This window comes from Brienomyrus brachyistius, chromosome 5 (assembly GCF_023856365.1).
Source record: "Brienomyrus brachyistius isolate T26 chromosome 5, BBRACH_0.4, whole genome shotgun sequence".
Lineage (NCBI taxonomy): Eukaryota > Metazoa > Chordata > Actinopteri > Osteoglossiformes > Mormyridae > Brienomyrus > Brienomyrus brachyistius.
In genome coordinates, this window is record NC_064537.1 from 8,326,382 (window position 1) to 8,339,873 (window position 13,492).

The 13,492-nt window shown below is 45.2% G+C and overlaps 1 protein-coding gene across 2 annotated transcripts; it reads right to left on the reverse strand.

Moving 5' to 3' along the window:
* Window positions 1-211: 211 nt before the first annotated feature.
* On the reverse strand, window positions 212-8,493 carry LOC125742468 (phosphomannomutase 1). Of its 2 annotated transcripts, none has more exons than XM_049014496.1 (8): window positions 8,142-8,493; window positions 7,174-7,291; window positions 5,758-5,834; window positions 5,408-5,499; window positions 4,754-4,853; window positions 4,589-4,664; window positions 1,828-1,943; window positions 212-1,503 (listed from the first exon to the last, which is right to left on the reverse strand). In XM_049014496.1, exons 1-8 carry the CDS (start codon window positions 8,220-8,222, stop codon window positions 1,381-1,383), a joined length of 783 nt encoding a protein of 260 aa, XP_048870453.1. In that variant the 5' UTR covers window positions 8,223-8,493; the 3' UTR covers window positions 212-1,380. The 2 variants fall into 2 exon arrangements, with proteins under 2 accessions (XP_048870453.1, XP_048870454.1); XM_049014497.1 differs by lacking the exon at window positions 8,142-8,493 and adding an exon at window positions 7,939-8,122.
* Window positions 8,494-13,492: the final 4,999 nt, after the last annotated feature.

Genomic DNA, 13,492 nt, shown 5'->3' on the forward strand with positions numbered 1-13,492 from the left:
GGCCGGGAGGGTCTTCTTCAGCCCGACACTGCAGTTCACCCACGACTGGGAGCAGGAACTGAGATTCATTTCTCTACTTCCCCTCATACATTATTAACCCCAGAGTGATCAATGAAGCAGGGCGAGGTTTGCTGGCTTCTGGAATAGAGTCATGCTTAGTTCTCCAAGTCCTATGCAGCATAAGAGCGCAATAAAAAGAAGGGAAGGTCCATTCGTTTAATAAAATTTATTACAGAATGTCATTCTACTTGCTTTGTAATTTCCATGCTCTTCACAGGAGTGCTGTGTTTATTCATGTGGACACATTGTACTGTATAGTTAATGTAAACCTTTGTCCATGAGTACAGTGCACTGGGTACAGTACAGTATAATCATGGTGTACCGTGTATTCAGGCTACCCTCCCCAGGGAAGAGCAGCAGGTCCTGGCTGGTATTTGCTATGGCACCTCGTGATGTCAATGTCAGTGTGAGAGTAATGATACCGAAGGCCCCCTCTATACTACGGTGTTGGGGGGGGTGGGGTGGACAAAGACACCAATCAGGAGGCTGTCAGGGTCATGGATCTTAGAGGCGCAGGGAGACCATGTGACCCTGTGTAGCCTTCTGGTAATTTCAGTGCTTTATTATTAATGACAAAAAAAAACATTATATTGAAGGATCTTTACACAGACTGATTGATTCAGCATATTATGTATATTACACTTACGATAATAAACCCCCCCCTGACCACAGCGCCACCTGCTGCCTCTAAAAGGGACAATACCAATTAATCATTAATGTAATGCCTGTCCTTTAATACCGCGACACAGAAGCGGGTTCTGAATGGCACTGTTTTGATAAAACCTGGAGCAGGTGTTGCTGCCGCTCATGCAAAGCTTCCAGGACTCGCGGATAAGCGATTCTCTCAGGGACTGTATTTATACTACGCCCCCTGCAGGAAGTTTGGCTCACAGCCTGTCGCTGGCACTTGAGTTTGCTAATTACAGGGAGTATGTGTGGAGTGTTTAACAATAAAATATCACCACATCCCCATGTTAAAAGGCATAAGAAAAACAGCAGGGTGTTTCCCTTCATTGACATAAAACAAAAAACATGTTTTTAAATGTAATTCTTACCACAACACTGTTTAGACTGTTAGACTTAGCGAAGTTATTTTGTTAAAAATCCAGTTGCCTTGAATTACTGGCAGTAACTGCACAACACTGCTGATAATCACAGACAAAATACAATCAGAAGTAGTAAATCATTAATGTTGTTTTTCGTGTCCAGTTATCTGCCCCAGACCTACTACACTGTAGCGCTCTCTCTGTGCAATACCACTCCTTGACAGCAGGGGGCGGACAAGGGCTGGGAGAGCCGACGCCCCACCCAAGGCAGACGTCAGGAATCAATAGAAGGAGTGTTGAAAAACAGGTCCTTGCAGAGCCTGACTGTGTCGTCGGGAGAGAAAACCGTGTAGCCAATAGTCCGTGGGTCAGTGAAGATTTCATAGTCATTACCCCCCTTGAACAAGAAGACATGGACTGAGCCAGATCATGCGTGACATACAGGTGACATTTTGTACTATCTGAGAACAGTTCCCCAACCTCAGCCTTAAGAGTCATTTTTTTTAGTTCCTCGCCTTCTTGCATTTCTGTTTCTCCATCATTATCTTTGTCCTACACGGTCAGGCTTCATCTGGAGCAGAATTTCCTGTCCATTTCCCCCTCAAACCTGGACACATTCCCAGAATCCCCTCCTCGCCTGGCCGGCTGTGACTGCAGCCACCTACTTTCCCAGCATGCCCTGAAAATGCCTGAGGACTGAAATAAAACCTGACATTCTTACCGGCGAGGTCTCGTTGCCGAAAAAGTAGATGGTATCCAGGCCTTCCCCTTCCAGCACGTCCAGACAGAGACGTTTGTCCCACCCCTCAGGGAACACATCGAAACTGATGAGGCCCCCTTTAAAAAAAAAAAAAGAGGGCATGTCAAAGGGTGGGGTGGAGGAGGGGGGGCAAATTAACACAAATTTTTGGTGAAATAAACAGATTTTCTGTCCTAGATCAGGAGATTGCAATAAAGCTATAATCTTTATACCCAAAAGGAAAAACTCCATTATGTCCCAGTTCATCACCATCAGTTGCCTCCCAGTGGCCTCCTGACCACTCACTATTCCCATCATGGACAAAGACACCCTTTCTTGTAAAAGTTTTATCACGCGGTAATTCTGTGCACAGAAACTCCCCTTCTTTGCTGTTCTTGGGGCAAACTATGAGGATCTGCTCCTCAGCCCTGCAGCAATAACAGCTGAAAATCATAGCGATTACGCAAACGCGCGTTTTACAGCGAAGCCTGACGTGTGACCATGAGCTGCGGGCAAACAGCAGCTTTGCGTCTCCTCTCTCTACCTTCTTTTTCTTTGTCGAGTCAAAAACAGGGAGGAGCAGCCAAGCTGGGCAACGGTTGTCATAAACGTCCCCTTCCTTTGTCCCCGGCTTGGCCCCCACCCCCGCCACATTCAGGCAGTTGTGGGGCCAGCCTACCTATAGACCACACTCAGCTCAGCCCTGACTGAGGGAGTCATGTGACCTGCTGCTTGGGAGTACGGACACGAGCACACGCAGCGCACGCCCCGCACGCACACACACACAGGCGACTGGCCCGAATCAAGCCCCCTCATTTCCATTCTAATCACTCTCTCTCTCCTGCCACGAACGCCTCGCCAGTCATAGAATTGGAGGTTCCATGCAGGAGCTCCGGGAAGTTCCCGTTTCCCCGGTGACCACTGAGCTCCAGCCAGAAAATGGCACCTCAAGCGAGGTGCTCCCACAGAGCCCCCTCGGGATGGGGAGAGGGGAAAGGGGGCCAGAGAGGGGGCAGTTAGGTGGGTCTAGTGCCCTGAAAAACCCATTTCTGGCCAACAAATGCAGAGCTTGACTGGTGCCAGGTAAGAGGCAGGTTATTCACATACAACCTGGGACAGAAACCCAAGCTGGACCAGAACCGCCTGCTGTGAGGCCCATTCGTTTACATTTGGGCCACGGATGACATCCACGGTGAGGCAGTGAGCGCAGACAAACAGAGAGGCCTGTCTGTTTACACAGCGGCTGGCTGTCAGCTTTATCTAGCTGGCAGGGATCCAAATGCGACAAGACGCTCGGTCGGAACGCTGAGATGGCGTTCGGCCGCCGTAATCATTAATCCGGACCACAACAACAACAACCTCCAGGTGGGAACGGAAGCAGGTCCTATAGCTCCGCGCCCAGGAGATGGACCGCAGGCTAGCTGGCGGAGATTGAGAGTGCCGAGGACTTTGCAGAGAACCACAACTTTGTGCTCGACCTAACGGAGCAGAAAAATCAGCCCGAAAGTTGTGGAGACTAAAGAGAAAAGAAAGAGGTGTATAGACAGGGGGCGGGAGGGGGGGGGCCTTTTGGCAGCTGGTCGTGAGAGGAAGGAGGTCAAAGGTGCCGTTTTTCACGGCGGGTGGGTCCCCCAGGTGGGTCTTCGCTCCCTTTCCCCACCGGCGCTTGGGTCTCTCAGGCGAGTGCTAATAGCTGGTTGCTCCCTTTGGCCCATCGATGGCTATTAGCCGACGCTAAGTGGCCATTAGCTGGCTGACAAATCGCGACCAGCGGCTCATCCCACACAAACAGATGCTGCCTCGGATTAACCGGTGGTCGGTGTGGACGTGCACATACGAACGCTCCTGGGACAAACCCAGAAGTATCATTTTAACAAGTGCAGCCTTAAAGCCTAAATGGCTGTCAATTAAATAGAACCTTTAATTAGACCAACCCCTCCCTCTCACTGTTCAATCAGTTTTCCGTATTAATCGTCTGTATGGCAGTATATTTTTTTATTGGTGTCATGCATTATTCCCCTCAGGCTAAGTGGAAAACCAGCCACTTGCGTCACAGCACAACCCCTCGCGTGATCAAAACGGATTTGACGAATAGGAATCTACCCTTGTCCAAATGAGGCTGGAACCTGGAGACTGAAATCTGGGTTTGGTTCAAATACGTTTCACCGTGTCGAGCAGCAAACTCAGAAACTGCAAGGGGACGGTCGCACTTGCGCGTTAGCATGTGTTCGCACGGATCTACATTTACTTATTTAGCAGATTCTCTCATCTTAACCGATGTACCAACGACAAAACAGGTCAGCCACTGTCTCTGAGGCAATTGGTGTCAAGGCCGTCGCTCAGTGACCCAAAAGTGAAAGCATTCTGCCAACCACGGGATTTGAACCAACAACCTTCTCAACACAGATATAGCATGGTAACTTTCAGAGGCGCACACTTCCCCAAATTATTATGTCTACCAGATCTACCATAAAATGACCAGAGGTCACCACACTGGTCTCAGATACTGCATCCGTCGGGTAGCAGCTGATGTGGCGGCATGCTTTCTGTCCCCGATTTGCAAGCTATGGTGTACTTCAACCCCACTGTAAAATTACCCCAAGGGCAAATATTTGACCTTTCAACCCTGTCTGTGGCAGTATTGACTTCACCCAGTGGTGTGACGAGGTGACAGGGTTGGGGGGGGCAGGGCCAAAGGCGTGAAAGTCACTCCGCTGGTCTGTCTCCATCCGGACTTACTCACCCCGCGTGAAGCGCAGCCCTTTGCCGGCAAATTCCTGCTGAAGAGCCTCCACAAACCTTTCCCGGATCCTTTCTCTCTGGGTGGGGAAGGGGAGGGGGGAGAAGAGAGGTCGGTGCGCCTGTCCACCAACATTTGCCCGGAAAGACGGACGGACATATTCATTACCTTGTCGATTTCGGAGAACTCGATTCGCTCCTCGAGTGTACAGCTGCGGCCGATCGGGGAGATATTGATCATCCCGTTACGGAATTCGATGAATGTACCCCTGAGGGGGAAAAAAAACAACAATAAAAAGAGAATTAAACCTTTCTGATAGACACAGAACACACCAAGCGACAGAAATTTCACTATGGGTTAAAAAAAAATTCTTTCAAATTATTTTACAAACGCAATATTCCTATGGGACATATACATCACAGCAAAATGCTGGAATCACAAACAGCTGCTGCCGCCTGTAGGCTCTTCAAATGTACCCCTCGATTCCGAATCCGGGCCTTGTTTTCAGTTCTCCCAGGCAGTTAGTTCAATAATTACTGATTCTGATTGGCCAGAGGCGTCACCCCTGCCTCACAGGTTAAGGAAGGTTGGAAAATCAGGAGGGCTCCACCCTTGAGGATTGTGATTCGAATACCCCTAATAATAAGACAATCTGCAGGTAGGACCGGATTGCAGAAGACATTTCAAATGGCCTAGAAATGCGAAACTGTACTGCAAATCTGCCCACAACCGTGTTACTGTCTGACAGTTACTGCTGCCATTTGTGATTATTGCCGCTGGAAGATGAGGCCACCCTCGCGCATGTGCTGCCCTGAGCCTCACCTCTTCTTGGGTAACCTGATAAGCCCCATGTAGCGCAAGCAGAAGTTGATGAGGTCCTGCAGCAGCTCCTCGCCCAGGTGGTTCTGGATGGCCTGAGAAGACAGCCAGCTGTGCGTCACAGAAGATGTAAAAGCACAGCAGTGACCACTGGCATCTTTCCTAGCCTTAAATGCTGCCCCACCCCAACCCCGAGACCCAGTTGCATGACTCCGGCTTCCAAGCCTTAGCAGAAGTCTTAAGAAAAGCCCTGAGATCTCTTCTGGGACAAACCAGCAGAACCGCACTCAACCCTGGTAGACTTGACCCGTAAGACCAGATATCTCCCAGATGCAAACCCCCCCCCCCCTCACCTGTTTGGAGATGAGCTTCCCATCCCTGTACTGCACCGTGCCGTTTTCCGCAAACACGTAGTCAAACTTGTGAATCACTGCACAAGAGAAGAAGACGAAACTGAGCGCCTGGAGAACCGGAGATGTTTACATTCTTCTATTTAGGGGAAATTTTATCCAAAGCTGGGTCAGACCCTCCATGGCTCGAACGTCAGGCTCCATTTTCTCTCCCTGATCGAACATCTGTGATATACATGTTTCTTCTCTGTATCACACAAAGCATTAGACACACTTGCACGCTGCAAGTCCACCTCGGATGTTAGTGTCCATCTTAGCACTGCCACAGTTCGGCAAATCAATCAGGCCCAGGAAGCGATAAGATAATCCAATCCGACGACGAGGCTTCCATTTTCACCTACATAGATTGCGTAAGATCTATATGTACTTTGGCGTTGCTGAAGAACGAACGGTATCAAGTCAACATGAATGGATTACTGTTAATTTATCAGAGATTTAAGTTCACAAGCTACCGGGGTCCATCGGCATCGGTCTGGTTAAACCTCTGCGCAGTATCTGTTCATTAATCCCTTGTTGGAAAACTGTGTTGGTATAAATGATGCGGCAGGTTGGAGGGAAAAAGCCCAGCTCCATAATGCGGGGTCCAAAATCCAGGGGATTACAGAGAACAAGCGGTTAAAGGAGTTTTATTTCCGAGGGATGCGCGCCAACAGGCAGATCCAAAAAACCCTAGAGCAGTCTTACTACACACCTGTATTACCTCAATAAAGCAATCAAGAGCTTAATCTGAATGAAAACAAACACGCCTTGCCGGCCTGCAGGGCTGGGGAGTGTCCCTGCTGGATTTCAGTGCAAGTGAAATATCTATGATACACAAAATACCCCAGAAAAGGGAGCCTTCAGATCAGAACAATCAGCATAATGCAATGGAGGGAATGTAAACAAAGAAGGATAATGTCACCCTAAAAGACGATAACTAGTAAAACCATTAGAATGAAGCCAAATCCAATTTGCTGTGACACACTTGTCAGACTTGATCAGGTCCCTGAAAGTGTGCCTACAGCAGGAATCCACTTAACAGATGACCGGTGTCATGACAGTATTCAGGGAAGACAGTTTCGCTGTGCTGGCCATAGATATATATCAGCCAGATCAGCAAAAAGCCTTGCCACCACAACAACGTATGACCGGATGCTCTCTGCTTACATAGAAATCATTGTCCAGGCTGGCCTAAAATTCCTGCCGCTTCACGTATCCCTTAGTCCAGTGGACCATGTTGAGCAACAGGCAGTTGAGAAACACGCAGGAGCAGTAAAACCTTGAGCAATAGCTTGAAGCAAATGAAGCTAACGTCGAGGAGAAACGGCAAAAGCGCCCCGCGGGGTGTGGTGGGTTGGGGTGGGCGGGGCTGCACCTCACCTTCGTCGCCGTCCCCCAGCTGCTCTGCGATCTTAGAGTAGTCAGAACCCCCCACCACGCCGATCTTGACCTTCCTCCGCAGTGACTGGAAAAACTGGTCGAGTTCCGGATCTATTTTCTTTAAAGGAAAAAAGAGAGACGATCCTACCGTCACCTGCGTAAAATCACCAAAGATATTTGCGTGTATTCTTTAAAGGAGAGCATTACAAGATTAACGAATTACAAATCATTCCTTGGAAAAAAAACACACACACAAACTCCATTATGGGAGCCCAACTGTTAATGCAGACTAGCGATAAATGAATCATGGACTTACTGGCCTCAGTGTGAGAGGGATCTGGCAAATTTCCAACTAGGATACAGAGCTACAACATCCAGAATAACTAACTGGCCCAGTCGAGGCATTATAACAGATTTAATACAGCTAAAAAGATGACATGCATTACAAATATCGCTAAAGAAGAATATTAAACATCACTTTAACTAAAAACTACATTTAACACAAGCCAATAAATATTTATCTTATTCATTAATCGTCTCATTTCTCAAGATCACATTAGAATGTGTTTATTACAGGTTTCCGCCTCCTTTCCGCAGGCGCAGTTTTACTTCCAACGATGATTCAAAAACACCAACTGACTTCCGACACTCGTAGATGCGCATAACTGCACGTAACCAGTCCACCATCGTGCATATAGAAACTTGATTTTTAATCGCAACGGACAGCGAAATTCTCCCTTTCGCCCAATACCATTCCATACTCACACATTGCTTATTTTTTAGCATGCATGCTCATACATCTCGTTCGCGGTCAGTTACTGCATGCAGTGCAACAAAGTAAAGTGCAGCCTTCGCATACCGCAGGAGAATACGATACATCCGGCGACACAAGACAGCGGGATCTCAAGCGTGATGTTACCCCCGCATACTGACCACGCACGACATAAAAGAGGACAAGATTTACTCACTTCTCTAGCTAGTGTTAGCGTGCCGTCCACGTCAAACAGACACAGCACGTTTCTGTTCGCAGAAAGACGATTCTCCTCCATAACAGATATATTATGATCACAAAGATGTGATCACGGTTGAAAATAATACATATACGAGTAGATTTAAAAGAAACAAATGTTACAAAACTTTGTCAATAGGTCTATTAAATTCATCAAAATTGTTTTAACGGTTATAAATACTGAAATGATTAAAAGCAAGCATCTGATGCTAAGCCGGTACGTTCAGTACTGTACAGTGTCCCATTCCATTTAAAAATTAAGGATCACGTCCCGCAGACGAACATCGGGTCCCCGCGCACGTCACCGTGTTACCGTGCCCTCCAAAGACAATTAGCCAATCAGATCCCGCCCCGCGAGTCACATGTGCAGGGGGCGGTAACCTACACTGTGCGCTATCGGAGCCTTGGAATTTGTCATTTCATCATAGAGGCAGCAGCGTATGTGTGACTAGAAATACCACATTTACGGCCAGAAGGCCTACAGAGACTTTGTCCAAAGCTTGCCCACTAGGAGGCAGAGTACAAGAATGAACCTCTATCTAACAGAGTTTAAAACAGAAAGTTTATTTTGGTAATATAATTTAGAATCCAATAACTTAATCAGGTTTGATTTTGTATTAAACAAAACGCGGCTTACAATCATTCATGGTTTAAAAGGCCAACAACAAGATATTTCTGAGTTGCCTTCTCTGATATAATTTCTTGGCCAGTTCCTTATATATATGCAACTTTTTTTAACTTCATACTTCATTGTCGAAAAGAATGTAAAAAATGTAAAATTACAAGTTGCAGTATTTTTTTTCAGACTAACTAATGCAGCACAAACACACACATGTATAATGTGTGAGCATGTGTGTGTGTATGTGTGTGTGTGAGCATGTGTGTGTGTGTATGTGAGCACGTGTGTGTGTGTGTGAGCATGTGTGTGTGTGTGTGTGTGTGAGCGTGTGTGTCAGTGTGTGTGTTTGTGCTGCATTTGTTAGTGAATAGGGGTGGGAAAATGTTGATTTTATGATTAAGAAGATAAGAAGATCGCCAATTTGCACACGGTTGACCCTGTACTATACCCCCCCCCCACCCACCCCCAAAGTCTCGCCTAAATGTGTTTGTGTGTTTCATGGAGAGCAGGATGGGGTAAGCGAAGAGAGAATCCTAATTATATACCAGCTTTTCATTCATTCTCCAAAATAAACTCTTGTCAGGCTGTACAGTATAGAGGTGCTGCACTAACCCCTGTGGGGAAGTTATGTTTGCATTAATGCCATCTCACTCTCCATGGGAAACACTGACACAGCTGAGAGCACATTTCGGGGTCAGATGGCCGGACTGGCCAGCGTCCAGCACCCCTGGAGCGATTGGTGGTTAAGGGATTTGCTCTAGAGCCAATTAATTTTTATATAGCGCCTTTCAAAACAGTCGCCACAAGGCGCTTTACACGGACGTCCTGCATCATTTACAAATAATAATTCAAAAACAGGGGAAAGGGAAGAAAGAAAGAAAGAAAGAAAGAAAGAAAGAAAGAAAGAAAGAAAGAAAGAAAGAAAGGAGACAGACGACAAAGGAGGAGAGGAACCAAAAACTCCCAAAATAGGAGAAAAACTCCTGGGGGTCCAAGGTCAACTGGCTGCTAATATTATTGAAAAGTAAGAGTGGGCCTGCTTGCTAAAAACAAGGTGAAAACTGTGGTCAAAGGTCAGAGCCAAAGTCCATCAGTGAGTCACAGCAGAATCGTCCCAAGGCGCTTTACACTTGGTGTGCTGTGATACATCGTACATCTTAACATTTTTCTGCCACAAGACGATTCACACCTAAATATAAAATGTGAACAGAAGACGTAAATACAATGTCACTGTGCATTTACATTTCAAGGCTTCTCAAAGCAGTGCTTTTGTTAGGTCCAGGCCGGCGCGGCCATAACTAGTGTTCAGGGACAGGTAACGGTTTCAGAAGTTATATTTTAGACAATTGAAATATAGATTGAGGTTGTTTGCATTTCTGGATTTGTTTCACCATGGGACAGTATAGAAAGCAGGACAAGACAGCTGCAGCTGTCAAATTGCCATAGAACGATATACAGACTGAGACATCTAGAAAAAAAAACAGAATTAATGTACCTTCATGAAAACACCGACTTTATAGCTGGTCAACTTTTGAATGGTAGCTTGTCTGCCCTCTAGTGTTCATATTGTGTCATCTACTTTTAACCTAAAGATACGGACTGGAATCAGAGTGTCATGGGTCTAACTGCATGTCTTGTGGAAACACTATTGGAGGAACCCGGAGTACCCAAACTGCACACAAAGATTTAAACCCCAACACTGGAGTTGTGAGGCAAAGGTGCTATTCAGTGACGCAACATTCCACCCATAAAGTCTACACCGGAATGTGAAATCCCAGTTAAATGACATGACAAAGCGGAATAATTTGATCCTCACATCGTCGATCAAGAAGGCTTCTTTAACAGAGATTGTCCAAAGGTCAATGATATTTTTCTGGGTCTTCAAGGCAACTTGAATCCTAGAACGCAGAGTGTCTTTTGTCTCAGTGCTGACAAGTTGATTCATTCAACAAGAAGTGAGCAAATCATTTAATGGGGAGTCCCTACAAAAAATTGGCAATAATTGGTACCAGTATAAGCCAGAAGCAAGCCCACAAAAAGGCTCCCCGTCAAAACAGAATCCCTACCATGTTACACAACAGACATTATACCTGTAAACTTTAATTGAGCCCCGTAGTCATACACCTAGCCTTTGTGCAGTATTGCATTTCGCAATAGTTAACTATGAAGTAATGCTGATTTCCCAAAACATTTGACTCTATATCAGTGTTTCCCAATCTTGTCCTTCGGGACCCACAGCCAGTCCATGTTTTTGCTCCCTCCGAGCTCCCTGGCAGACAGTCCACATTTTTGCTTCCTCCTAGCTCCAGGAAACACTGCTCTGTAGTATTATCTAGACATTCTTCTGATTTGAACTCGCTATGCTGCAAATGAAGAGCAAACTGCATTTTGATCAAAAGGAAACACTAACATGAACAGCCGGCAACCCTGTTGTGCTAATATGTCAATTAATTCCATAAGACAACACTGCTGTACATATACTTTAAAAGACATTTAAAGACTCCTTACTATTAGAAAAGCCGGACAGTGTTAAAGAAAATAAAACCTTTCTAACAAGCTCTTGAGCACGGTACATGGTCTCAGGTAAAACTCCAAACCGTCCGACTCAGTCGCAAAGTATAGCATGATTCACTCAAAAAGACATGGTCGGATAACTGAGCAAGGTCACGTGATCGACTAACAGGCACCAGCACGCAGAAATTAAAAATCAGAACAAAGTATTCAAGCCTAAATCATAGAACCAGAGGACTAAGAAATTGGAAAACGGTTTTAAAAATGACAGAAAGCTGGACCAAGAGAACAACTCAACCAAGGCCGAGTAGAAAACAATCATTTCAAAAGTGAATAGGGAGACGTTGACCTGGATGAGGTGAAATACTGTACATTGATTGCAGCAATGGATAATGGTAAGTTAGGATTGTCTAGTGAGGAGGGGGGGCTGGGGGGGTGTGGCAGTGGGGAACAACCATGCCTGTCACTCACAATGGTTTAGACGCATATATATATATAATATGCTCCAATTACTATAGATTGTACATTGCTATGATTAGTACATGATGCCGTTAATCGTCACGTGATTAATTCTTTATGCTTATTAGTTATTAGTTAGGACAGAAAACGAAGTTCGCTCACTGTAAAATATTGGTGAAACGTTCACAAAATTATGGCAAGAAAATCAAAGTGGAAACTACTGAAATGACTTAACGAAGACAGAATGCAAGAAAAATGATCTCATTAAGGAATCAATTACAGAAACCTTGATAAATACTATGCCTTAGGTTTTTTTTACAATTTTTTAAAATGTTTTATAACACACAATTAAACATTCACCACCTTACAGTGGATACAAATTATGACTAAACAGCAAATTTATTTAGCAGCAAACATATAGGCCTGTATTTCCAGGGAACTAAAGCTGTTGATCAGACTTTACCATGAAGGTAATGAAGGTTCTGAAGGTGCAGACCCGACACGGATTAACCTAAAATAGAGAAATCTCACATGGTCAGACAATCCGCATCTCCCAGAGGTTCACGGGTGATCTCACTCCTTTGTATCAAGACCCAGGGGTGAGAAATGGCTCCCACAGGACAGACGATATCGATTATCAGCATCGTGTGTAATTTATGAGCAAAGTCACAAACCAGGCAAATTCAATCCTCATACAGGCCAGATTCGAAACCTTCATAGAACCAGGTCTTTGAGCGCTGATAACACCCATAAAATACGAGCTCAGCAAGGTGGACTTTGACGAAGCCGGCCATTAATAGCGTACTTTAGACGTCCTACTAATACCAAAGCCATGAACCGGTAACTGTATGGTGATCTTGTTTCCAGATAAATACATCAGCCACTTAATATGAATTCGTGGTATAGTCACACCAAATGGCATAACTTTGGGTTGAACGTTGGGAGGGTTGAGGTCTCCACCCAATTAATACGGTCCAGGGGGTTGTATTGCCTGCTTTTGATTTTTCAGGGGGGAAACAACCCCCCCCCCCCCCAATAATTTATGCCCATGGTCACACCTCATTCCTTCACTCAGATCTTTTGAGTTAAAGAAAAAAAAAGGCTTTAGCAGCTAGAACGTTCTCTGAAATTAGTTTTTGTTTCCATAATAATTATAAATCCCATACAAGAAAAATGATCAGGAAAATCAGCTGGATGATGGGTGGGTGAAATGGATTATTATACAAGGAGCCTGTACTGGATCAGTAGTATGGAAGGTTAATGCATGGATGTGAGTACTGGTTTTGAGACCAACAAATCAGATGTCTTGGTCCCACATCAGCTACAATGTGATTGGTTCAGAGAGGCAACCAATCATTATTCATTCTCCCCTTAGAACATTTTTGTGTAAGTAAAACTTGTTTTGTCTCTTTCCACACATAACAAAGACATCTACCAATTGACACTTTCATCCAAAGCCACTTATAGTTTTTTTATGTGCTTCTTGGGATTTGAGCCCAAGACCACTTCACTATTAATACTACACTCTACTTGTTTAGCTATAGGAGCAATTATTGCCAGTTTCGGTACACATGTGGTCTTTCGACCTTGGTTTGAAGCAGTATCATGGAAAATTTGGTAGATTTCAGGCATAATGAGCAACTTTTTGTTTAAGTGTGGCTCTGTGGGTTTTAATACATTTCGGTTCAAATCCCATGTTGGGCAGACAGATTTCACCATTG

Bases quoted from the DNA above. Each gene is read 5' to 3' on its own strand.
- LOC125742468 (XM_049014496.1), bottom strand. From the start codon at position 8,222: ATGGAGGAGAATCGTCTTTCTGCGAACAGAAACGTGCTGTGTCTGTTT. The intron at 5,500-5,757 runs GTGAGGGGGGGG...CTGTCTTCTCAG, and splicing joins GGAAGCTCATCTCCAAACAG to GCCATCCAGAACCACCTGGG. The intron at 4,854-5,407 runs GTGAGGCTCAGG...TTTCCCCCTCAG, and splicing joins ATCAGGTTACCCAAGAAGAG to GGGTACATTCATCGAATTCC.